Source organism: Sciurus carolinensis, chromosome X (genome assembly GCF_902686445.1).
Source record: "Sciurus carolinensis chromosome X, mSciCar1.2, whole genome shotgun sequence".
Lineage (NCBI taxonomy): Eukaryota > Metazoa > Chordata > Mammalia > Rodentia > Sciuridae > Sciurus > Sciurus carolinensis.
In genome coordinates, this window is record NC_062232.1 from 89,814,847 (window position 1) to 89,840,792 (window position 25,946).

Sequence of the window (25,946 nt, forward strand, 5' to 3'; positions counted from 1 at the left end):
GAAGCTAAGAATATAGGTCAAGCTACAGCTTGAGATTTAATATTTATCATTGTATGAGTGGTGGTCAAAATCTCTGGAACACAGGAAACCACCCTGTGAGGACAGCCCCTGGGGGATCCCAATCAAAATTGGAAAAGAATTAGAAGAGAACAAATATTATTATGAAATCCAAGGGAACAGAGAGATTCAAGAGAGAAGGAGGTGTCTTCTGCAGCAGAGAGCTCAAGGAAGGCAGAATTAAAAATGTTCACTGGGATTGGCAATAAGGTGGTTATCAATGCCTAGTTTCAAAATTGAGGCAAACCCACACAGAGCAACGAAGGCATCAAGGTTATTTGCAGGCAGTTGCAGAAAAATTCAGGCACCCAGGAGGTCATGGGCAATATGAGCTTTTACTTTGAAGAAGCAGAGGATAAGGACATTGGTGTGTGTTATAAAGTGATTGGTCAGGGCAGGAGTGTGTGTGTGTGTGTGTGTGTGTGTGTGTGTGTGCAAACATGGAGGGAGGAGGTAAAGGCATACATACTCAGCACTTGCCTAATTCAGGAGAAATTGAGAAGACCTCTTGGTAGTCATAGCATCAGTCGGTTAATACAAGGAACACCAGCTGGAGAACAAATTGAAGAACTACGGGTTAATTCGTCTGGGTTCTGGAATTCATGGGAAACATTTTGTGGTAGATGAGTGGGAGGATACAGGCAGAAGATAAGGAATTAAGAAACTTGGCCTCAATTTCACTTGAAACTCTAGTCTCATATTCTCAAGCAAGGACATGGATTCTCAGGCCTTAGAATGGAACGAATAGCCCTTACCTAGAGGGGAATCTAAATATTCCCTGATTTTTTTAAATTCTAGCACTGTTGGATTAGTGTGTTGATGCTACTTCAGATGCTATGGATAATGAAGAGTTTACTATGTTATATATGTTAAAAAAAAAAACCAGAACACTGCTAAAACAGGCAGAACTCTGAAATAATGTTAGGGAAAACTGGGTTCAGAACAAAATATACCTCCACCCTTCCTCCCTTCCCCAACTTCAGAGAAATGCACACTGATGGAATATAATGCAGAGATAGCTTTCAGATCCAGTAGGAGAAAAAAGGGAAGGATTACAATGTCAACCTAAAATGTTCTGTTCCATCAAAGAGCAGGGAAGAAATACTGACAAGAGAGCAACTCAAAAGAATGATTCTTTCAGATAAAACCTATGCCCAAGAAAGAAAACTGAAATTCAAATATTAAATACAAATCTAAATGTCCAAGACAGAAAACCCTTTATTTAACACTAGGAGGTATGTCATCTTTTAAATTTGCCATTCTTTTAAAGTAAGCTATATAAGATTTAACAGGCTGGTGACCTTGGGCAAGTCACTTACCTGTTCACTTGTTGCATATAGATGATTATACAGCCCCTGAAAGGTGCACTGTAATGCTTCAGAAAGTAAAAACTAGTATACCAATATCAAGCAAGAGTTTTACCAGGCAGGGCATACCTTAGAGAAATCAGTTTGAGAAAGCTTCAACCAAACTGGGTTGAATTGGAGCTTGCAGGACTGCTAGGTGTTGTATAAATGTCCCAGGCAGTTTGAGAGGACTTTGGCAAAGGAAAAGTACATACTGCCCAGCAAGTTATGTGCTTGATGTCTCCCCAAGGCAGGAGGCAGGCCTGCCAAGGGCTTCAACATTGCTCAGGAGTGACCCAACCTTTTGTTCCCCTCCCAGTTCGAGAGGAACAGCTTGAAATCCAAATGGGGCCCTCTGTTCAGCTAAGGAAAACAGTCTCAAATCTTTTTGACAACTGCACAAAAGGGGTACAGAGGGGCTGTTGTGCAGGGTCAATAGTGCTGGGGCTAGTTTAAACACTACCAATTGGCCCTGGGAACACGGGAGGGAAGGGAAGATGACTAAATGGGATCTGGCATGAAGAAACCATGTTCACATTTTCCCTCATGAGCACCAGCCCCCTTATCTATTTGGAAAACAGGACAGATATTCTTGCTCTTGATTCATAAAATACAAAATTGGCATGGTTCAAAAACCTTTAAAATATTCTCAGAAACTTCAGACCTCACAAATAAACTTTTAGGAATATGTTTAATTGTGTGAAGTCTGTGTTTTATAAATACTGAAGGAAAAATTCTGCACAACAATATTCCATTTTTCTCCATCTCCCACCCTTTCGATCACTTATCTGTTTCCAAAAGAGAAGCTAAACTTGGGCTCCAGATGTTTGGAACCCAAAAGAGGGTTCCTCATGGATTAAATCTAATGTTCTCCATTTTCAAAAATCCAAATTGCAGCCTACGATTAAACAATGAGGTCATTATAAAACATTTTTGCCTGGTGTAGTGCTGACCTCAGGTTCAGATATAGTTTTTCTATTTTTAAAAGCCCCCCCAACTCAATGCACGGTTCAGAGCTTCTTCTCAGTGTCCTGGTTGTTGGGTCTGATTAGCCAACCGTCCTGCCATAAGACATCAGGAAATGTTTCTTTGTGTCAAACTCAAATTGCATCTGCTTCCACTTGGATCATTTTTTATTTGCTCTGTCTTTGCATAGATGAAGCCAAAAAAAAATCTTCATGTAGGACAGTGGTTAAAGGATTTGTCCAGTAAATTCACAGAAGAAATACAAACTTCCAATGAATATGTGAAAAGATGCTTAAACTTGCATATAGTCAGGGAATGAGATGATTTTCATTCATCATATTTGCAAAATATCAAATGTTGGCAAGGGTGAAGAAACATGGGCATTCATTTACAATGCTAATGTGTATATGAATTGGAACTTACTTTGTGGGGTAATTTGCCAGTAGCTTTGAAACTTAAAAATGCTTGTTTTATTATTCTGATGCTTATTATCCACATAAAGATGAGTATAAGAAGACCTGTTCAAATATTTCCACTGTAGCATTGCCATTTTATAAAATAAAAATTCAGGAACAACTTAAGTGCCCAGTAAAAGGGAGATAGCTAAATCAAACTATGGGATAGAAAAGATGTAAAACACATAGTAAGTAGGGGAAAAGGCCCAGAATACACACACACACACACACACACACACACACCTCACATGATTCTATTTTGGAAATAAAGCCATATAAACACCTTCATTTTCTGGTTTTATTTCTAAAATAGAAGAATAAATTACCATATATGTGTGTGTGTCTATGTGTATATATACACATATAGCATTTCACTTTGAATGTACTGCTTACATGTTAAGAATGCATTTTTATATTTATCGTACCTTTTTTCCTGTTTGTAGATCAGAGACAAAGGTATGAGCCTTGGTGGTTACAGTGAACTTAGCTTCCCTGGGGGCTGTAGTGGGTAAGTGAGTGAAGTAAACAGGTGAGAAATCAAAGGACCCAGGTAATAGCCAGGAATCTGTCATCAATTTGCTGTGTGACCCCAGGAAGTCATTTTCCTTCTGAGTCTGTTTCCTCTGTACAATCAGTGGGAAAGATAAGAAGCTCACTAAGATGCCTTCCCTTTTTGATATTTTATGACTCTCTAAGTCTGTGTCTTTAATGTATAATAGGTCTGATCCTTTTTGATGAAGAGGTGGCTTTTTATTCTTTTCCTTCAAATTCTGGCATAGTTTGACATTTCACTTTACTGCAAATGGAAGATAATGAAAGAGAAGGTGGAGCGGTCACTGTGTTCCCTGTTTAGCTATGTTTTTGAAGGTTTGGTTGACCTATTTATGCTACTACCTTCCTTTGACAGTTAAGCTCTCAGACTTTTTTGAGTGTGATGAGAGTGCAAACACAACACTGGAAGTGAAAGATCTGGATTCCACAGGGTGACCATAAACTATGAATTTATATATATATATATTTTTTTTTTAACAGATTGGACCCCCTTGAATACTTTTTCTAGGTTATACTAAAGGATACAAGTTTATTCAGTGAAAATCAGAGATGTAATTCATCTGGGGGCTAGGTATGCACAGGAATCGATGTAAATGCTATGTCAATATACTGTGTTTGTTGCAACTGACACCACAATTTATTCATAGTTAATGAATATGTCACAATGTTTTAAAACATATCTTGTGTTTTAATGTAGTACTGATAAACCATTCTCTATGTATTGTTACCTATATTTTGGGACTTTATGGCTATCTTTTATTCTTGATTCTGTCTCTGATAAGCAGGGTTACTTTGGACAAGTCATACCTCTGTAGATAATGGTTGGACCACCTGTTGCCCAGAGTGGTAGGGAAAAACCAAGTAGACAAAATGAGCTATGAAAATTTGTACATATCTATAAACATTATCACACTCTGCTTGTGCACAACCTCATTGGCATTTGGAAATGATCTGATGAAACTGGGGAAACCCTGGCATTAAGTCAATGAAGGAAACCTGTTCTTGGTTCCTTAGAGACTTTGACCAGTCTAGTACTATCTGTCATTAGTTAACAAAACTCCTTCCAGTTGGTCCTCCTCACTTTGCTTGTTTCATGAGGTCAGAAGAGTAAATTCTAAGCAGTTTAATTCTAAAGAAAACAGAAAACAGCCCCTGTGGCTATTTGTCTTTCAACAATGACATAAGTGACTTACTCTCACTCCCTTCTCAGGAGAACATTTACAGCCCCCACTGCAGTCTTGGCCCCCGCATGGCTTTCCATAGGACTTCTTCTCTCCCTGTTAAAAAAAGAAAAAGTTAGTATAGCATGTGAACCAAGAAAGAGTTGCCCCAGGGAACTTAACCCTTAGATACACTCCTAACAGTAAATTTGAAGTAGACTAATGATTTCATCCAATGTTGTCATTATTTGAAAGAAAAATTCATCTACAACTAGTGTCCCCTTAGGTCACGTCTATATCTCACCAAATAGCCAGTTTGGTAGCTGCTTTGTGAACTGCAATTCAGCATTGCCTTGTTGGTAGAAATTCCAGTCACAAAATATAAGAGAATTTTTTTACATGGGGCTGGTGTGAACACAGGTGTCCAGTGACTTATGGATTTTCATTCATTGAGAAAGCAGTAGCTATAGGAGAGAACCTGGGAGAAATTCAAGTGCTAGAAGCACAGTGAAGGTACAAATGGGCACATTACACTCTGCTCTCATCTCCTCAGACTCCATTTGTGCATATAATTCAAACCTTATAGTGACATCCCATCCCCAATGAGTCAAATGCAAATTCCTCAGGTGATATAAAACAGTATCACCCAAACTCTCCAACTTCATTTTCCTCTCTCTCCTTCTTGATGATTATGATGTTGATGATGATGCTTACTTGCTGAATTTCTACAAGACCCTCACATGGCCTGATGTATACTCTGACCTTGTCCAATCTCCTCTCCTCATTCTCTCCCTGGCACACTCAAACTTCAACCATATTAGTGAACAGTCATTCTATTCTTTTAAAAATATCAAGCCTGTTCCTACCATAGGACCTCTGCCCTAACTGTAACTTCTTCCTGGAATATTCTTCCATTAAATATTTTTTTTAAATGCTGACCTCTTTTCATCATCCAGGTCTCAGTTTAATTGTCCATTCTCAGAGAGGCCATTCCTGATCACTCAGCCTCAGGGAGTCCCTGTTACTTCCAATCATATCCCTTGTTACTTTTTCATCATTAGATATTTAGTCTTGGGCCACTTGAATGCAAACTCCATTAAAGTAGGACTTTTATCTGTCTTGTCCCACATTGTATCTCCAATGCCTACAACAGTGGATGTTATTCAAGTAAAGTTTGATGATCACAGAAATGGAGTTATGATTTGAACATAGGTCTGACTAACTCCAAAGTCTTGAACTTCACCCCTGTATCAGCATTTTCTAAGACCTCTCTAAACCAGAGTCTCAATACAAGACTCCAAACTGAGGGAAACTGCCATTCTGACCCTATCCACCTTGGGAAAAAAGCAAAACATAAATTCTAACTAATATCTATAACAAGAACTTTATCTCTGGGATGGATTTAGTATCATCCAACTTTTTTGTTTAATGTTGGTCATTTTTTTTCTGATGAAAAAGGCATATTTATGAGCCAGCCTCACACTTAATCATTCTTGCTTCTGTGTACTGTGTGCTTTTTCCTGATTCCAAAGGATCACTGTGAATTTCTCAGATGGTCTCTTATCTCTTTAGACATTCCCACAATGCTTTATCACCACAGCACTTCAGTAATAAGGTAGTGATGGCAGAGCTATGACAAAATATTGCTAATTTCGATTCCAAACACCTTCCTGATATGAGATATTTTATCTCTCTTATATGCCTTTGACATGCTAAGTGCTATTGTACACTTTCCAGTTTGCCCTCCATTTTACAGTATATAGGACAAGCAAGTTTTTCATAAGGGTGAGATCAAGAGGTGCTCTGGGAAGTGAAAGCTGGGAGCTGGCATAGAATAACAAACAGAAAGAGAAACATCGAATTTAACCTTCATGTTTGCTATAACTTTGTCTAATGTTGAGTACTATGTTGCTTGGGATTATGGATAATTTGTATTGGGTTCACCATACATTTCTGTATTTTCCAAACAGTATTCAATGAACATGTATAATTAGAAGAAAATACAAGACATGTTATTAAATGATAAAAGGCAACCCTTCAAGTGAGAGGACTCAACAGGTGTTGCCAAAGTGGTATCTGTTTGGAGGTCTGACCTACTTCCAAATAGTGTCTGCATGGGTATCAAATAAAATTGGCATATCAAAAAATATAGAATTAGCAGAATTATTGGGGGTAGATTCATCTATCATAGAACAAAAGTTTCCAGATCTCTACTATGGAGGAAGGAGACTAGAAGCAAGGGAGCTGGATAAGACAAGAAAAATAATTCCAATGACAAGAACTGAGGAAAAACAGGGAACTTCTGCTAGAGGTTTTTCAGGAACTCACTAGAACACGGAGGCTGACACCTTCCTCCTAACAGACAGGAAGTCATTACTGTCCTCTGTCACTGAGGAAAGTAACTAGAGAAGCCCTACTGGCCACAAGGCAATTTCCTGTGATGATAGCCCTGGCAGTTTCCCCAGGAGTGTTCAATTACACTGAGGTGGGTGGGGTAGAGTGGTTTTCAGGGAACATGACCAGAACAGGCCTTCTGCTCTGTCCTGACTTGTCTGGGGACACTCTACCCCCTACTTAAGCAGGCCATGTTGCTGGAGTCATTCCCACCTTAAAATGTTGTCCTCTTCTTTCAAAATCCACCTGTCCTTATACACACAGAAAATTAAAACTGGAAAGGCCTCGGAAGGTCACCTAATATAGTGGTTCTTAACTCTATCAGACCAGTATATCCTTTTTATTACAATCAATTATTAATCTTCCTTGCCATCTAAAAAGAAATTCATAAGAAGGTATAATAAAGATGCAAGCAATAATTTAAAAAGCACATAATATGACCTAATTATATTGCAAAGAAAAACAAAAGGAAAGTCATTTATAATGAAACTATATGCATTTCGATATTTAAAAACTCATCCATGACTATATTAGAAAACATAATGAAGTAGTCAGAGGCTAGCATTTCTACACAGAATCATCATGAAAGCAATAGCTTGCTGAAACAGAAGGAATGACATTGGGTTGTGGCACTGGTGATTCAAGTATCAGGAATGCAGTTAGATTGGTGCAGTGATTCTCTGAAATGTAAATAACTCATGGTAATGTTCTGGAAGAAAAATACAATCTTCCCTTTATTTTACTAGGTATTTTAATCAGGAACAAAAATTCAATTCAATATGTGAAATGCAATTATGCTCTAAACTCAGACAATTGTAAAGTTTTCACCTCCACGAATGTCTAGAGTCTTCTTGTAGGGCAGGATGGAGTTCAATACTTCATAGTGTATAGAACATCTATCATTTAAGGTCCCCACTTATTAAACGACCCTCCTGCATTTGGATAACCAAATATGGTCTCATAATTTCCAAAATACCTCCTGGGGTGGCATATTTTGATTAAGAACCACTGTTCTACTCCAAATCATCCATTTTACAGATGAGAAAAATGAAGGAAATTACTTTGACCTGAGTAGACCCCAGCACTTCTGGCTCTAATGCTATATTCTTTCCCCTAGTCCAAGTGTCTCAATGCCAGGTTCAAATTCCATTTCTTCCATGACCAACTTCAGTGAAAATCCACAGAACTCATTAAATGTCCCAGTCAGTGGGCAAGCACCCCATGTTGCTATGGGACAGTCTTTGCAATTTTCTTTAGGTTGTACAGTAAGGTCTGTGATGGAAAGTCAACCTACTTTATTTCTTTGTAAATCCCCACAGTGTTAAAGAAGCAAACCTATGTTCTAGCTACTACTTCAGGCAGTATACCTTAGTTAAAATTACAAGTTCTGGAGCCAGCCTGTACAAGTTTAGGTTTAAATCCCAACTCTTAAGATTTCCAATTGTGTGAACTTAGGCAAGTGACTCACCTCTCTGAGACCCAATTTTTCCTTATGTAAAATGGGGATGCCAAGATTATTTGTAGTATTGGGTTTGACAGGAAGATACAAAGAGTGCAAAGCACTGTGGTAACTTACAGTATGCACTAAATGTAAGCCATTATTACTTTAACATTACCTATGCCAGACTACTCAGCATTTCTCCAAAACTCTGGTCTCTCTCTGGAGACAATTATCAACTGGTATGAACTGCTATTGCTGTGCCAGTTTGTCTATAACTGAAGTCCACTCCTCTTGGTCAGAATGTCCACTTGGATTTACAGTTCTCTGTGACTAATTGTTAAATATCTGTGGGAGGTTACTGGGGATTGGACCCAAGGATGCTCTACCACTGACCTATACCCCCAGCCCTTTTTATTTTTTAAATTTTGAGACAGGATTGTATTAAGTTATAGGGGTCTGCCTCAAACTTGTGATCCTTCTGCCTCAGTCTCCTGAGTTGCTGGGATTACAGGTGTGCACCACTGTGCCCAGCCTTATTGTTAATTTTTTTTGAGATAGGGCCTCTTTACGTTGCTTAGGGTCTCATTAAATGGCCAAGTTTGGCTTCTAAAGTGCAATGCCCCTGACTCAGTCTCCCAGGTTGCTGGAATCGCTGGAATCACAGGCAAGTACCACAGTGCTTGGGCCCTGATTGCCAAATATTTTTAATGTCACTTTTATTTCATATACCTATTCCCTTGCTGATTTTTTTTGGTCATTTTCCCATTTACCATGAACAAAATTTCTATTCATACTTCAAAACCCAACCCAAACACCCTCTTTTTGGCAAAAATGTCCCAAAATTCTGCCTCCCCCTCAGCAATTTCAGGCTAAAATTCTTGTTCCCTCCTCTTTGCTGATAATGTTTTGTTTTATTTTACTCAATCTATTTGGTTCTGCCATCAGACTTGGATCAGGACTGTCTTACTCTTCTCTGCAGCCCTGGCACAAGCAAGTAGCTGGTAAAGGAATGTGAAATAATTGCTCTCAGAATAAGTCAATTACAGCTGGGCACAGTGGCACACACCTGTAATTCTAGCGGCTGGGAAGGCTGAGGCAGGATAATCACAAGTTCAAAGCCAGACTCAGCAACTCAGTGAGACCCTGTGTCTAAAGAAAATATTTAAATATGGACTGGGGATGTGGCTCAGTGGTTGAGTGCCTCTGGGTTCGATCCACAGTACTCCCCCAAAAAAGAATAAGTCAGTTACAAGTGTTAGATTAGCAAAAACTATGATTCTCACTGTCCCCTTAGTTTCCTGAAATAGTTAAATTATAGTATCTCTTCCACTAGACAATATGTTTTCCTAGGCATCTTCAGTGCTTTCTGCTATGGGTGGTGGCAAGGGTGACAATGATGTAAAAGATAACCCAAAAGGCAAGAGATTGGATGTAAGTAGGTCTTAGCAAGGTTTGCAAAGCTCAGTTATCTTCATGAGCAGTCTGTTCCAGAAGCTTGAGTCACAGAAGTCTGGCTATGTAACATTTTATTTTGACCAGTTATTCAACAAATATTTATTAAGCACCTACTATATGTACCTGCACTATGATAGATATGGGTGTAGAGCCATAGCCATAAATGAATCCAAGACCCTGCTCTATGTGTTTATAATCCAAATGGAAGACACAAAGTAAACAAATGTTATATACCTACTTGTCAGATGATATGTACATGGAGAAAAATACATCAGTATATGAGGAATAGGAAGCATTGGGGTCACATTATTATTTTTTACAGGGAAATAAGGAAAGGTCTTGATTATGAGGTGACTTTTGAGCAGAAAACAGTGTTTCTCAGAGCTCAATCCTAGAAATGCAAATTTTTGCCCACTCCCATATCTACTAAATCAAACTACAGGGTTGGGGCTCGGATCTATGTTTAAAAAAAAAACCCTTCAGGTAATTCTAATGCAAACTAACATTTGAGTAATACCGCTGTAAAAAAGTGAGGGAGCAAGCTATGTAGATAACTGGGGAAAATATTCCAGCAAAAGGGAAAGCAAGTACCAGGGCAATCAATGCAAGACTGTGCTTGGGGTTTTGACTGAACAACAAGGAGGCTAGAGTGCTGGAATGAAGAACAATGCAAATGATGAAGCCAGATATGTAGCAGGGCCCAGATCATATAAGCTTTTATAAGTCATTTTATGAACTTTGCCTATGGAAAGTCATTGAAGAGTTTTGAATGCGAGTGCCATCAACTTATTTACTTTTTAAGATGGATCACTCTGCCTGCCATGTGAAGTATAATTGGGCAAGGTTTAGGGAAGAAGGCCACTTAAGAGACTGTGGTAGTACAGCAGAAGGTAATGGTCGCTTTAATCAGAGGGGCAGTTGTAGAGTCTGCAAGAAGGGTAGGGGTGCTGGAACTGTAGTTCAGTGGTAGAGCACTTGCTTAGCATGCCTGAGTCACTGGGTTCAATTCTCAGCACCACATACAAATAAGTAAAATAAAGGTCCATTGACAACTAAAAGTATATTTAAAAAAAAGAAGTGTGGGGGGGATTCTAGATTTCTTTTTGCAGTGTTGGGGATTGAACTCAGAACCTTGTGCATGCTGGACAAGTGCTCTAGCATAGTTTTGAAGGTAGAGTCACTAGTACTTATGGATGCATTGGATATGGGATGTGATTGAAATAAAGGGTGAAGGATGACTCCAGTTTCTGTACTAAGCAACTAGAAGAATGGGATTACCATCTATTCAGATGGTAAAACTTCTCAGAATAACTGATCTGTTGGGGGAGTGTATCAGAAATTCTGGTTCTGAGATGTCTATTAGACATCTAAATGGAGAAATCGAGCAAATTGTTTGCTACATAAGTCTGGAGTTCAAGTGAGATGGCTAGCTTGGAGATGTCCATGTGATGCCTTAGCACAGACTTAACTACGTTGAGGTAACAAACACCAAATCTCAATGTTTTAATACAGAAAGTTTCATTTCTCACTCATGTCACAATCTAATGAAGGACCAAGTAACTCTCTTTCTAAGGTGACTCTTGCTTGCAAGCACAAGGCCCTGGGTTCGATCCCTAGTACCACACACACACACAAAAAGTAACTCTTTGAAGGATTTATGAGTCTCTTTTCTCTAGCAACTCCTCCACTATCTCAGATGTTAATACCTATGGTTTTTTGAAAATTATTTACAAAAAATTATGGAAGTGCTGGATATTAAATCCAGGGCCTTACACATACTAAGCAAGCACATATAGTAGCTACTCTTGATTCCACCAAACTGTAATGGTTGCATCTCTCATGCTTATATTTTTCTTGACAAGAACCAGGCACCTTGAGCAATATAATGGCATGGAAAGCAAGAGAGAATGTTGATTATATGGTTATGGCCATCTCTCCTACTATTGGTATATAAAGGCACAAGTCTAGATATGATTGTCAAGGCAGTGAGTATAGATAAAAGGAAGCGAAGACATTCTAATATGAATCACTAAGGTACTTCAATGTTAAGAAAATGTGAGGAAGCACCAGAGAAGGAGTCTGAGAAAGTGAGTCCAGTGAAAATATTAATCAACACAGAGGAGTCCTGGAAGACAAGTAAAGAAAGTATTGCAAAGAGATGAGTAATAGACTGTTAAATTGGTCATAGGTCAAGTAAGATGAGGTATAATAGCACCAATGGATTTAGCAATATGATAGTCTGGACCAGGGAAATCTCAGTGGGATGGGGGCTAAAAACTAGATTGCAATGAATTCAATGGGAAGCGATAAGATGGAAACTAGATGTTATGGTTTAAATATAAAATGTCCTCCAAAGTGTCATATGATCAGAGATGGGATTTGGGGGGAAATGACTGGATTATGAGGACCCTGACTTCATCAGTGGGTTAATCCATTGATGGTTGAATGAACTACTGAGAGATGAGGAAGCAGGTCCCTGGGGGCATGCTCAGGAAGGGATTATCTTTTCTCTGGCCCCCTCTTTTTCTCTGCTTCCTGGCTGCCATGAGCTGAGCAGCTTTCTTCTACCACACCCTTCTGCCATAATGTTCTTCCTCACCTTTGTCCCAAAGAAATGGAGCTGACTGACCATGGACTCAAACTTCTGAAACCATGAGGCAAAATGGATTTTTTTTCTCCTCTAACTTGTTCTTGTAAGGTATTTCTGTCACAGCAATGAAGAGATGACTAACATCTAGAAGAAATCCAGTATAGTCAATTATCTCCAGGAGTAAAAGGAAGGGGAGAAATGGTACTGTATCCAGAAAAGGATATTGGAATTGAAAGAGTGTCTACTTTATAGGATTGGAGATAACAATATATGCAAGAATTTTGAGGAAAATACGTGTTAACACAGGAGAGAGAAGAGGAAATTTTGGGGGTGAATTTAAGTAGACTAGAGAGTATAGTGTCTCATATACAAATTGATGGAATGTCTTTAGATAAGAGCATGGGAAGTTTATCCACGGTGACAGGCAGAAAGGTAGAATATGTGGACACAGATGTAGGTAGGTTGGTTGGTGTGGACTTGAGACTCTGTGGAAGTTCCCCCTAGTGAAACATGAATCAAATTCAACAGCTTAGAATAAGAATGGAGGAAAGATAAAGTATATGGTCAGTTAGGATGGTAGGAGAATGTATCAGCTAAGGAAATGTGATAGGACTGCAAGGCAGCTCTGAAGGCCCACTTCAGATTGGTGGTCACGCATTTGAAGGAATAACCAGTTATCAGTACTGTGATACTTTGTTCAGATGTGTGAGTACAGACTCAGATTAGAGGGCTAGCTCGATACAATCAGTGTTGGGGTCTGCAAATTATAAAGGTAAAAAGAGGGACAATGGAATCAAAGTATATAAAAAACTGATGAACTGTGGGTCCTAAGGTTCCTAAGAAGAGAAATAAGAACATGAGGTATGTAAGGGGCAGTAAAAAGGTAGTAGGGTTAATGGATGATTGATCCTGTGGGATTGAAGAGATGCATGGATTTTAGGAGTGAGACTGAGAAGAAAGAAGGGGAAGTAATGGAAAGAGGTTAGGGCCTGTTAATACTTTACATAGTGCAAAATAAACTAGTCCATGGAATATAATAAATGTTTCTTGAATTAGCCCAGTAAACAGTTATTGAAATGGATGTTCAAACCTAGTTGCAGAAAACATAACAAAAAAAGCCTGCTTTAATAACTTAGGTTTCTTCAAAATACACTTCACACCAAATCTCATTTGATTTTTTCCACCACCAATCTGAAATAGGTATTTTAGATGTATATGTATTCAGTGAAATAGACACACAAACAATATTACACTGATTAATTTATGTCTTCCCCTGCCATTTTAGACATTAAATTCCTTTGAGATAAAGACCTCAGTTTGTTCAACCATAAGACAAATCAATTTCCTGCACTATAAAATAGGGAAAATATTTTACTTTGCAGGGCTTTGTGAGGTTAAAAGAAATAATGCCCCTAGTAAAGTGCTTGGCACATATGGTATGCTCAATATTAGCTGGTATGATGTATAACTGCAGTGTCTAATACTAATGAAGGAAGATACTTAATAGGTGCTCATTCAAAGACCAATTCACTTTAAGCATGAGGAAATGGAGTTTCAGCTCTTGAGTTCCTCAACAGGAAGTCAAGTACCAGAATTGGAATAAGAAACCAGTTATCCTCTGACTTTTTTTTTTCCTATTAGATTTGCTATCAGATTTGCTATCAGATTTTCCCATCAGATTTCTAGTTCTAGAAGTTAGTCTGAAAGTGAGAAGTCAGGAAAAGCAATAGAAATGTTGGGAATGATGCCTTTATTTGCACTTTTTCACACTACTACTTTACTTACTTTACAATATTACTTGTACTATTTGTATACTTTCTAAGCAATCTTCACATATGATTCTCATAACTACTTTTGAAACAGAATAAAGGAAGAATTTTTATATGCCCATTTTTTAGGGAAAAAAAAAACCTCTCGAGTTACAGAGAGTTGGTGTCATTTGATGACAGGATGAAGGCTCAAACCAGGGCTTCTCTTTTCAGTGCACAGCTAAACATCTAAAAGGGAAAAAATAACACAAGATGCTGAAATACCCTTTATGACCTACCCTGCTGCTAATCTCAGGGTACAGAAATCCAGAGGGGCCTCTGTGGCTATATAGACCTATTTCTGAGGCTACATTCATAATAATCATTATCATGAGCATTTTCTATGCACCTGACTAAGGAGTTAACTTTTCTTCTCACTGGACTGTCCCAGCTACTATGAGGTAGGCACTATCATAATCTTATAGATGAGGAAACTGAGGCTTAAAGGATTTATGTAGTCAGTCAGCTGGACTGTGGCACCAATTCAAACCCAAATTTAACTCAAATCTTAGAACACTTCCACTAAGCCAGATCCCCTTTAGCATCATTCTAGTTTTCTGAACTTTATTCTAGTAGTACAGAGAATCTGATTTGACTTTGAGCAATTCTAAAACAAAATTCATTCATTGAAATATAAACAAACAGAAACATTAAAACAAGCTGGGTTCTGTCCCACGTTTAATGTGCATTTGAGCTTTAAGAACATCTCCCTGTGAGTTTATGAATGAAAGACTCTGAGAAGAGAAGGAAGTCTTCTGTGGGAGCTGGCTCCCTGCCAGGTGGGACTTGTCACCACCCCCCTTTAAGAAAGAAGCTGACACCAGACATTGCTGAGTAGTTCAGGAAGGCATTTTCCCTCCAACATCTGCTCAACTTTGTTTGCACCATACACAAACATAACCGACAGGGTCAGGGAGTGGGAGAGGAACAAGCATGCTGCATTTCACTTAAAAAGCAATGATGATACAGTATTGTCCAGGTAGAACTGAAAGTAAATTCACCAAATGCTTATCACTCAAACAGACAAACTAAATGTTGCCTATAATGTTCTTAATTTGGTTGCTTCCCTCTCCTCTGCCAGTATTACTGAGCATCTATGAAAGAAAAGCATTTCCTAAGGCTAGTCACTGAGAACAGGTGAGGGATACTTATGGCTTAAGGCTCGAAGGGGTCAAAGGATCAGAGATCCCAGTATCCATGTAATTAGGGTGGCTAGATTTAGCAAATAAAATACAGATTGATGAGTTGTTTGAATTTCAGAAAAATGACAAATAAATTTTAGTATAAATACGTTGTAAATTATTACAAGTATTTTCATGCAATATTTGGTACATATTGCAATCAAAATTTAACTTGGTGTACCTTATTTTATCTGAAAATTCTACAAATTGTATCATGACACAATTGTGTGATAAGTTCTGTTGTGAGGTGTGTCCAAGTAGTTGTTAGTAATAATTTTCAAAGTACAAATTCTGCAAAGTGGTTTTGAGAAAATTAAGAGAAAACTCAAGTTCCTTTCTGTAATTGAGTCACTTTTAATCATTTGCATTCTGATATGCTATCCAAAGTAGAAGGAAAAACATAGAGTTATAACTAGCATTGGAAAGATTAAGTTCATTCATTTACTCAACAAATGTTTATGGAATGCCTGCTGTGTACCAGCTACTGTGCTAGATTCTGGAGATACAATGGTAGAAAATTAAATACAACTTGCATGTGAATACTCATAGCAGCTTTATGCATAATACCCAAACTGGAAATAACCCAAATGTTCATCAACAGGTGAATGAATAAACAACTTATATTTGTACAATGAGATACTTACTATTCATGAAGTAATGAAAAGAAATAAACTATTTTTAAATGTAACTACATGATTGAATCTTATAGACATTATGTTGAGTGAAAGAAGCCGTAAATCTAAGAGCATCATATTCAGAATGAATCCCCTTATAGGAAGTTCTAGAATAGGCAAAGTGCATGAATGCTAATAGGAATCAAGACTGGTGGTTACTTTCCATGACAATGGAGGGTAGAGTTGATTGGGGGCATGTTCTATATCTTTTGAAAGGTAATGTTTTTGAGTGTGCACATTTCCCTAAATTCATCAAGTTACACATTTATCATCTGTAAATTTTTTGTTTGTAAACCATAACTCAATTAAAACAATAAATATAGTCCCTGCCATCATGGAATGTACAGTCTTGTACAAACACTTGAAGAATAATGATTGTGATAAGGATAATGGAGAAGAAAGATGCTACAAAAATTTACAACTTCAAGTCATGAAAACATCAACATTTTTCCTTCATTCAACAAACATTTAATGTCTACTCTGTGCCAGGCACTGAACTATACTCTAGGTGTATACTGTTAAAGTAGACTTGGTCTCTTGCTCTTATGGAGCTTATAATCTTACAAGGGAGAAAGACACAGGAAAAGTAAATGATAATTTTCAAATTCGAAGTGTGTTATATGCCATAAATGAGACTAATAGAAGAAAAGAAGAACACAAAACAGGGTACCTGGATAGGTGGGATCAGAGGTTCATATAAGAAAGTGTGGTTTAAACTGAGGTCTGAAAAATGATGAAGCATCAACTAGGGCAAGGGATGGAGGTGAGACAGACAACCTTTCTGGCAGAGAGGATGATATACGCACATGCCCTATGGTGAGAGACACATGGCACACAAGAGAAAGTAAAATAAGCCAGGTCAGGTGTGGTGATGCATGCCTGTAATCCGGCAACTCAGGAGACTGAGGCAGGGAGATTGCATGATTGAGGCCAGACTCAGAAACTTAGCAATGTCCTGTCCCAAAAAAAGTTTTAAAAAGGGAGCTAAAGAGATATGTCAATGGAAAAGCACCCCTGTATTTGATCCCCAGTAATATAAATAAATAAATGCCAGAGTGGCTGAAATAAGAAAGTAAAGGGGAGAGTGGCATGAAATGATGTTGTACAGGTAGACAAGGACCAGCTTATGCAGACTCTTGTAGGCCATGTTCAAGAGTTGGTTTTTATCCTCAGAGCAAGAGCAAGTCACTAAATAATTTTCATTAGAGTTGAATTAACATGATCAGATTGAGGTTTTAGAGAACTTGTTCTAGGGGCAGTGTGGATGAGGATGGGAATAGGTGGTAGTGAGGTGGGAAGACCAATTAGGAGACTGTTGCAGTGGTTTATGTGAAAGAAGATGATGGTCTGAACAAGAGTTATGTGGTTGAATACAGAGAAGGATATGGACTTAGGAGGTATTCAAATAGAGGGGGTATAACCAGAAATGGACAAGGCTAGCACAAAGGCTTTCTCATACCAAGTCCGCATCACTGATTTGAGGACAAGTTTAAGGCATATCTGCTATGTATAAAGCCACTGTGTTGGGCACTATGGAAAAAAGACAAATATTTAGAAAATACACTGATATTCATTAAACTCTAGGAAATAAAAAAACTAGATCAAAGAGATAATTATGATCAAAAAGAAGAGAGTGAGGGGCTGGGGTTGTGGCTCAGTGGTAAAGCACTTGCCTGGCATGTGTGAGACACTGGGTTCGATTCTCAGCACCACATATAAATAAATAAAATAAAGGTCCATCAACAACTAAAATATATATTTTAAAAAAAAGAATAGATAAATACCACTGAAGATGATAAAGACATTATATTTCTATAACTTAGATGTGATCATGTTTTTTCTCCCCTTAAAAATCTTTGATGACTTCTTATTACCTCCAAAGTTCAAACTTCAGACATGACCTTTTAGGGCCTTCTAAATCAGATTCAACCCATCATTGCAGATCCATATATCACCTCCTGTATTCTGGTCTTGGAGATAGATTCATTGGTTATTTCATGTTCCTGGAATACCTTTCATATTCCATTTCTGTGGAAATCATAGTCATCCTTTTCTCTCCTTTTTAAATAACAGTTTTATTGAGATATAATTCATGTACCATACAATTCACACATCCATTTTAAAAGGTACCTTCCCTCTTTCCAATCAATAGCACATTTAATGTCTAATTATGATGTTTTTTGGTCACTCTAACAGCCTGTCTTTTCACTACTTCACAGAAATTGTGGTGTTTTCCATTAAAAATATACAAGATTATTTCAGGTGGTTAGACTTAACCTGCTTCTTCAGCTGAGCAATGAATACATAGTAAGGTTGCATGTTCTTCTATGTTCTGCAAGTCTACTCTTGCTACAACTAGACTTCAGGTATGCAGGGAGTGTCATGTGCTTTAGTGGCTGGGCCCAGAGTTTCATCACTCACTTATCGTAGGATGCCTTAGGAAAAACATCCCAAGTTAAAAACAAAATCATTTGATGTTTCTAGTTGTGAACCCAAGTTAGGATGGAAAACTCTCTAAGAACTGAAACAAAATCCTACAGGAATAGGAAAGGAATAGGACTCCAGGACAGAGGCTGCAGTCTTTTGGAAATATCCTGACAGATTGCCTCCTCTGGTATTAAGTTCAAATAGTCAAGGATACTGCCATTTCTGTCTTCTGTAATAGGAGGAGGGACTCTAACAAATGCCCAGTTGAGATAGACAGGGAATCCATGCGTAGTTAATCAAGAGTGGTAACTATTAGAAAACATAATGGGAGACAAATAAATGTCAATTCCTTGAAGATACTTAGGTAATGGTGTAAAAAGTCTGTAAGTCCTACAGGTGTCGATAAGGTTAAAGACGTTTCACCTTGGTCAGAGATGGGGAATGATGATATCCTGGAGAGAGGACTCTAAAACAGAAAGAGTGGCTCATAGAAAGTCTATTCTTTATGACTAGGGGGATAAATGAGAGGCGGGGAAATCCCACAAAGTACAAAATGTAGTACATAGTAAACCAGAACTTCTGTCTTCATTTGCCAAGGACAAGAAGTTACTTTTACCTAACTTATGGTTGCACCTTTAAGCTGCAAATTCTTTCGGAAATTAATTTTCATTTTTCTTTTTTCCCTTCTAATATGCAGAAATGCTGGATTAACAAGGTAAATTACAAAAAAATCAAATGTCAAAATGGATAAAAAACCTAGGAATTAGGGGGGGTTGGGGAGATAACTCAGTCGGTAGAGTGCTTGCCTTGTAAGCACAAGGCCCTGGGTTTGATCCCCAGCACCCTCCCACACACACACAAAAAAAAAAACCTAGGAATTAGACCAGAAACTATGCAACTCTTAGAAGAAAATGGAATAAAGAATAATAAAAAAAAAAAAGAAGAAAATGGAGGGTCAACATTCCAGCTTTGGGGCACAGGCAACCACTTTCTTAATAGGATCCCTAAAGCTCAGGAAATAATGTCAAGAATTAATAAATGGATGGCATCAAATTAAAAAACTTCTGCACAACAAAGGAAACAATTAGGAATGTGAAGAGACAATCCACAGAATGGGAGAAAATCTTTGTTAGCTACTCTTCTCACAGATGATTAATATCAAGAATATATAAAGAACTGAAAAATCTTTACACAAAAAAATCAAATAATCCAACTAATGAATGGGCAAATGAATTAAACAGACACTTCTCAAAAGAAGAAATACAAATGTCCAACACATATGAAAAAGATGTTCAATGTCATTAGCAATTAGGGAAATACAAATCGAAACTATACTGAGATTTAATCTCACACCAGTCAGAATAGCAGTCATCAAGAATACAAATAATAATTAATGCTGGAGAGGTTGTGAAGAAAAAGGAACACTTTCACATTCTTGGGGGGGATTGTAAATTAGTACAACCGCTATGAAAATCAGTATGTTGGTTCCTCAAAAGACTAGGCATAGAACCACTATATCACCAGCTACACCACTTATCGGTACTTACCCAAAAGAGTTAGAGGATCTTACTACAGTGATACATGCATATCCATGTTTATAACAGCACAATTTACAATAGCCAAACTATGGAACCAGCACAGGTGTCCATCAATGGATGAATGAATAAAGGAAATGATGTACATAGAGTTTTATTCAGTCATAAAGAAAAATGAAATTACGTCATTTGCAGGAAAATGGATGGAACTAGAGACCATCATATTAAGTGAAATAAGTCGAACTCAGAAGGTTAAGGATTGTATGTTTTCTCTCATATGTGGAAGCTAGAGAGGAAAAGGGAAAAAAAGGTGGGGGTAGATCACATGAAAATCAAAGGGAGATCAGTAGAGCAAAGGGACCAAGGGGTAGAAGGAGGGGAGGGAGGGGGAAGTGATGGGGAGAGATACTAGCCAGGTTATATTGTTATGTAATGTGCATGCACCAATATGTAACAACAAATCCCATCATTATGTACAACTATAATGTACTAATAAAAATGTGGAAAAAATAAGTACCTATATTACTATATTACAGAGTTTCAAAGTATTTTATTATAATTTTCATATCATTTTCTTTCGAAAATTAAAAAAAAAATCAATTGTAGTTCTACATACTAGCCAACAAAGCAATTTTAAGTTGAAATGAAAAACACTGTATGATAGCATCAAATACATAATACATCTGATAAGAAAATGTGTAGTACCCAGACACTGAGAACTTAATGATGAAAAATTAAATATCTAAATAATAAAACATATATTTTTTTGTATTTATTTATTTTTTTTAATTGTATACAAATGGGATACATGTTGTTTCTCTATTTGTACATAGTCAAGGTATACCATTTGTGTAATCATACGATTACATAGGGCAATGATGTTTATTTTTTTTTCCCTTCCCCCCACCCCTCCCACTCCTCTTTTCCCTCTATACAGTCCTTCTTTCCTTCATTCTTACCGCTCTCCTTATCCCTAACCCTAAACCTAACCCTAAACCTAATGCTAACCCCTCCCACCCCCCATTATATGTCCTCATCCGCTTATCAGCGAGATCATTCGTCCTTTAGTTTTTTGAGATTGACTTATCTCACTTAGCATGATATTCTCCAATTTCATCCATTTGCCTACAAATGCCATAATTTTATCATTCTTCATTGCGGAGTAATATTCCATTGTATAAATATGCCACAGTTTCTTTATCCATTCATCAACTGAAGGGCATCTAGGTTGGTTCCACAATCTGGCTATGGTGAATTGAGCAGCAATGAACATTGATGTGGCTGTATCTCTGTAGTATGCTGATTTTAAGTCCTTTGGGTATAGGCCAAGGAGTGGGATAGTTGGGTCAAATGGTGTTTCCATTCCAAGCTTTCTGAGGAATCTCCACATTGCTTTCCAGAGTGGCTGCACTAATTTGCAACCCCACCAGCAATGTATGAGTGTTCCTTTTTCACCACATCCTCGCCAACACCTATTGTTGCTTGTGTTCTTGATAATCGCCATTCTAATTGGGGTGAGATGAAATCTTAGGGTAGTTTTGATTTGCATTTCCCTTATTACTAGGGATGTTGAACATTTCTTCATATATCTGTTGATTACTTGTACATCTTCTTCTGTGAAGTGTCTGTTCATTTCCTTAGACCATTTGTTGATTGGATTATTTGTATTCTTCGTGTAGAGTTTTTTGAGTTCTTTATAGATTCTGGAAATTAGTGCTCTATCTGAGGTATTTTTAAGATATTTATTTTACTCCAACTGACCATCATAGATTCAATGCAATTTAAAAACTTATAGGAAAATGTAAAAGACCTAGCATAGGCAAAACAACTTTGGGGAAAAAAGCTTTAAGATTTACAGGACCTGACTTCAAGACTTACGAAGCTACAGCAATTAAAATAGTGTAGCATTGGTCTTAAGACAGACATACCAGTGGAACAGGGTAGAGAGTCCAGATATAGATGCACATATTTATGGTCTATTGATTTTTGATAAAACTTCAAAGGCAATCCAGGAGAGAAAATATAGTTTTTAGCAAATGGTACTGGAACAACTGGACATTCATATGGAAGACAGATAAATAATTAACTTTGATCTGCACCTTATGCTGTGTAAAAATTAACTCAAAATGGATAGCAGATCTAAATGTAAGTTGAGACCTTAAAATTTTTCAGTAGAAAAATTAGGAGAAATCTTTGTACTTTTAGATTAGGCAAAGATTTTGTAGATACAATATTAACAACTTGATGTATATGAGAAAATTGAGAAATTGGACATCATCCAAATTAAAAACTACTTTTGGAAAATAATCTTAAGAGAATGTAGAGCCAAGCCCAAGGCTGAGAGAAAATATTTGCAAATCACATACCTCAAAAGGGATTATTGGTACAGGCAACATCATGAATAAATATCAAGATAATTTTGTGAGTAAAACAAGCCAGAAAAACATACATATTTCATATCTCCATACATAGAATTCTAGAAAATTAAAATTTATCTATGGTGACAGAAAGTACACTTCCTACTGCCCAAGGATAGGGCCTGGTAGAGAGGTATGGGGGGAGGATTACAAAGAAGTACAAAGCAAATTTTAGGGGTGATGGATATGTTCATTATCTTGACTATGGTGATACTTTCATGGCTGTAATCATATACCTAAATGTATCAAACTGTACACTTCAATATGTATAGTTTATTGTAAGTCAATTATATCTCAGTAACACTATTAAAAATCACAACAAATTATTAGGGTCACTGAAAGGGACTAAAAATCCAATCTGATTAGACTTCAAGTGGCTAAATTGTGACAATTTGAGCACTGATAATGATAACTGTGGGATTGAGGGTATATCTCAGTGGTACAGCATTCGTCTAGCATGTGTAAGGCCCTGGGTTCCACCTCCCAGCACTTCGAAAACCAAAGGGGGCAGGGACCGCAATGAACGAAATGCTTAAAATATTTAACATTGCATGATCACATAATGGTACTCTCCCTACACACACACACACAAACACACACACACACCCTCACCAGTCACTTTGGAAGATGCTAGAGAAATAACTAAGGATTTTTTAAATTGATAAAAAGGTGGTAGAATCAAGAATTTATCCTGGCTTTTCCAAATGAACTATAACTCAGAATAACCATAAAAATTAATGGAGGGATGTATTTTACTAAATGAAGTATGCGAGTATGCATAAGAAAGACAGAATTATAGAATCAACATTTGCAACCTCCAATGAAATAATGGATTAAGACAATAAATATCACCAGCTGCTAACATCACAGAAAGAGGAACAAGCAGACATTCTTTGCATCAATAATGATAGAGAAAATATAACCCCACCTGATGAAATTGCCCTGCAGAGAAGAGACAGAGAAAGGAGGAGGGAAGAGAATAAAATCTGATTACGTCTATGAACCTAATTACCAACACTTAACTATACTTTCTAGTAAATGCAGAGGAATGGCAATTGACACATCAAAACTGTGGGGAATTTACAGGGCAAAGCACCCAGTTTCTTCAACAAAAGATTGTACAGAGAAAAGAGATTGAGAGGAAGCTATAGATTAAGTGATTTAAGACTTACAATTCAATTGTAAAACAGGGATGTAGAGACAGGGACACTCCAGTGTAAGCAAGCAAAACCATTTATAAAACAATGAAGAAATAAGAACACTGTTTGGACATTTGATTATATTATGGAATTATTGTCAATTGTGTTGTTAGTGTGACAGTGGAATTTTAGGTGTTTTCATAACTTATTTTTACAGATACATAATGAAATACAGATGAAATCATCTCTGGGATTTGTTTCAAGGTAATTGAGGATTGAGAGAAGTAAGGATAAATGAAACGAGAATGTCTAGGAATTGGTCAATTGGAAACTGAGCAATTGGAACATGGAGGGGTTTCAATGTGTTATTCTATATTAAAAGTGTTTGAATTTTCTAAGAAAAAGCATTTTGAAAAGTTAGGCTTCTTAGTTGCTGAATGGGCAGATTCAGAAGAATGACTGAGCTGTGGCTCAGTAGTGGAGCGCTTGCCTCGCATGCGTGAGGCACTGGGTTTGATCCTCAGCACCATATAAAAATAAATACATAAAATAAAGTTATTGTGTCCATCTGCAACCAAAAATGTTTTCTTTAAAAAGAAGAATGACTGTATGTAGGCGGTGAAGGAATAAAAGAATCAAAGGAAGCTCCTTCAGCTTGAGTAATAAGGAGCATGGTAGTATCATTATGGAAGCATGGAATAGGACTATTTTTTTAATATTTTGTTTTTAGTTGCCAATGAATCTTTTTTTATTTTATTTATTTATTTATATGTGGTGCTGAGTATGAAACCCAGGGCCTCACACATGCCAGGCAAGCACTCTACCACTGAGCCACAACTCCAGCTCCTAGGACTAATTTTTGTATGTGCTAATGTGTGCGCATGTGTGTAGAAAAAGTTCAGTTTATATATGTGTTCAATTCGAGATATCTGTGAATAGTCGGATGGCCAGGTCTAAAGATATATGTGGGCTTAGAGCTTGGAAGAGAGATTTGGGCTGAAACACAGAATTATGCATGATGAGCCTGTGTGCAAACAGAAGCTGTACTTGGAGAAAGCCTTGAAGAACATTTACTTGGGCTGAGGAAGTTGGGACCAAACTTTTATGAATACAAAGCAGAATGGAACAATGATTCTGCCTTTGTGGATCTCACACTTCAGCCAGGGGACACAGTCAATTAAGTTCTATAGGCCTGGTACTAGCCCAGTGTTATGGTTTGGATGTGAGGTGCCCCCCAAAAGCTCACATGTGGGACAATGCAAGAAGGTTCAGAAGAGAAATGATTGGGTTGTAATAGTCTTAACCCAAACTGTGAATTAATCCCTGATGGGATTAATTGAAGTGGCAGGGTATAACTGAAGGAGGCCTGACTTTGGGGTACATATTTCATGTCTGAAGAGTGGAGTGTATCTCTGCTTCCTGATCACCATGATGTGAGCTGCTTCCCTCTGCCACTCTCTCCTGCCATGATATTCAGCCTCACCTCCAGCCCTGAGGAATGGAGCCGTCCTTCTATGGACTAAGACCTCTGAAACCGTGAGCCCTCAAATAAACCTTTTCTCTTCTACAATTGTGCTGGTCAGGTAATTTGGTCACAGTAGTGAAAAAGCTGACTAAGACACCCAGAAACTGTATAGAAGACAAATTTTGAAAATTTTCAAATCTATCCTTTTAGATGTGTCATGCATCAAAATGGGCACTGATAGTGCCTGAAAAGTGAATAGGCAATACTGGAAATCAAGAGGTGGAAGACTGGGATAGGTTACTGTCCCAGAATGTAGGTGCCCTGTCAAATTTGACCCAAATCAAGCTGTCAGAGAGAAAGATGGGCTCACCAGAAGCTTCTGTGCATTTGCTTTACCCTCCACAGCTACACCAAACAATTTTTCTAATCCTAGCTTGGGTTCTAGAGATTAGGCCAAGTTTAAGGAGAGAGTCTGGCAACCCCAATATGTGTAGAACATCACCTTTTTGTCATATGCTGTTCACAAAGTCAAGATTTAGTAAGTGTTTAATGAATTAATAAATTCAAACAATAGATTTAACCAATCAGATTAGTCTAAAAGGAGGAGAAGAATCTATTTTACTTCCAGTTTTACAAGGCTTCTCTTTCTAAATTAAGTAAATTGCCTACATACAGATGGAATTTTGATTATCATTAGTGTTATTATCAGGAGTAAAGAAGAAAGTGATATGCACTTCGGTGTTTTTCTTGTGACTTTATTTTCCCACCTTGTCCTATCTTTTGTGAATGTACTTTATCATATTTTCTGACATGGTGCAAATCTCTTTGTACAGAGATCTCTTCTCTACATTCCCAGAGTTCAGCACTGTGCCTGGTAGTTAGTG

General features: G+C 37.6%; 1 protein-coding gene across 1 annotated transcript in view; it reads right to left on the reverse strand.

Moving 5' to 3' along the window:
• Positions 1 to 25,946, reverse strand: part of Col4a6 (collagen type IV alpha 6 chain) — a 298,224-nt gene that overhangs the window by 163,118 nt on the left and 109,160 nt on the right. The window contains exon 3 of the mRNA XM_047536018.1: positions 4,570 to 4,653. Within this exon, the coding sequence (XP_047391974.1) occupies positions 4,570 to 4,653 (84 nt within the window). The remainder of the gene's footprint in view (positions 1 to 4,569; positions 4,654 to 25,946) is intronic.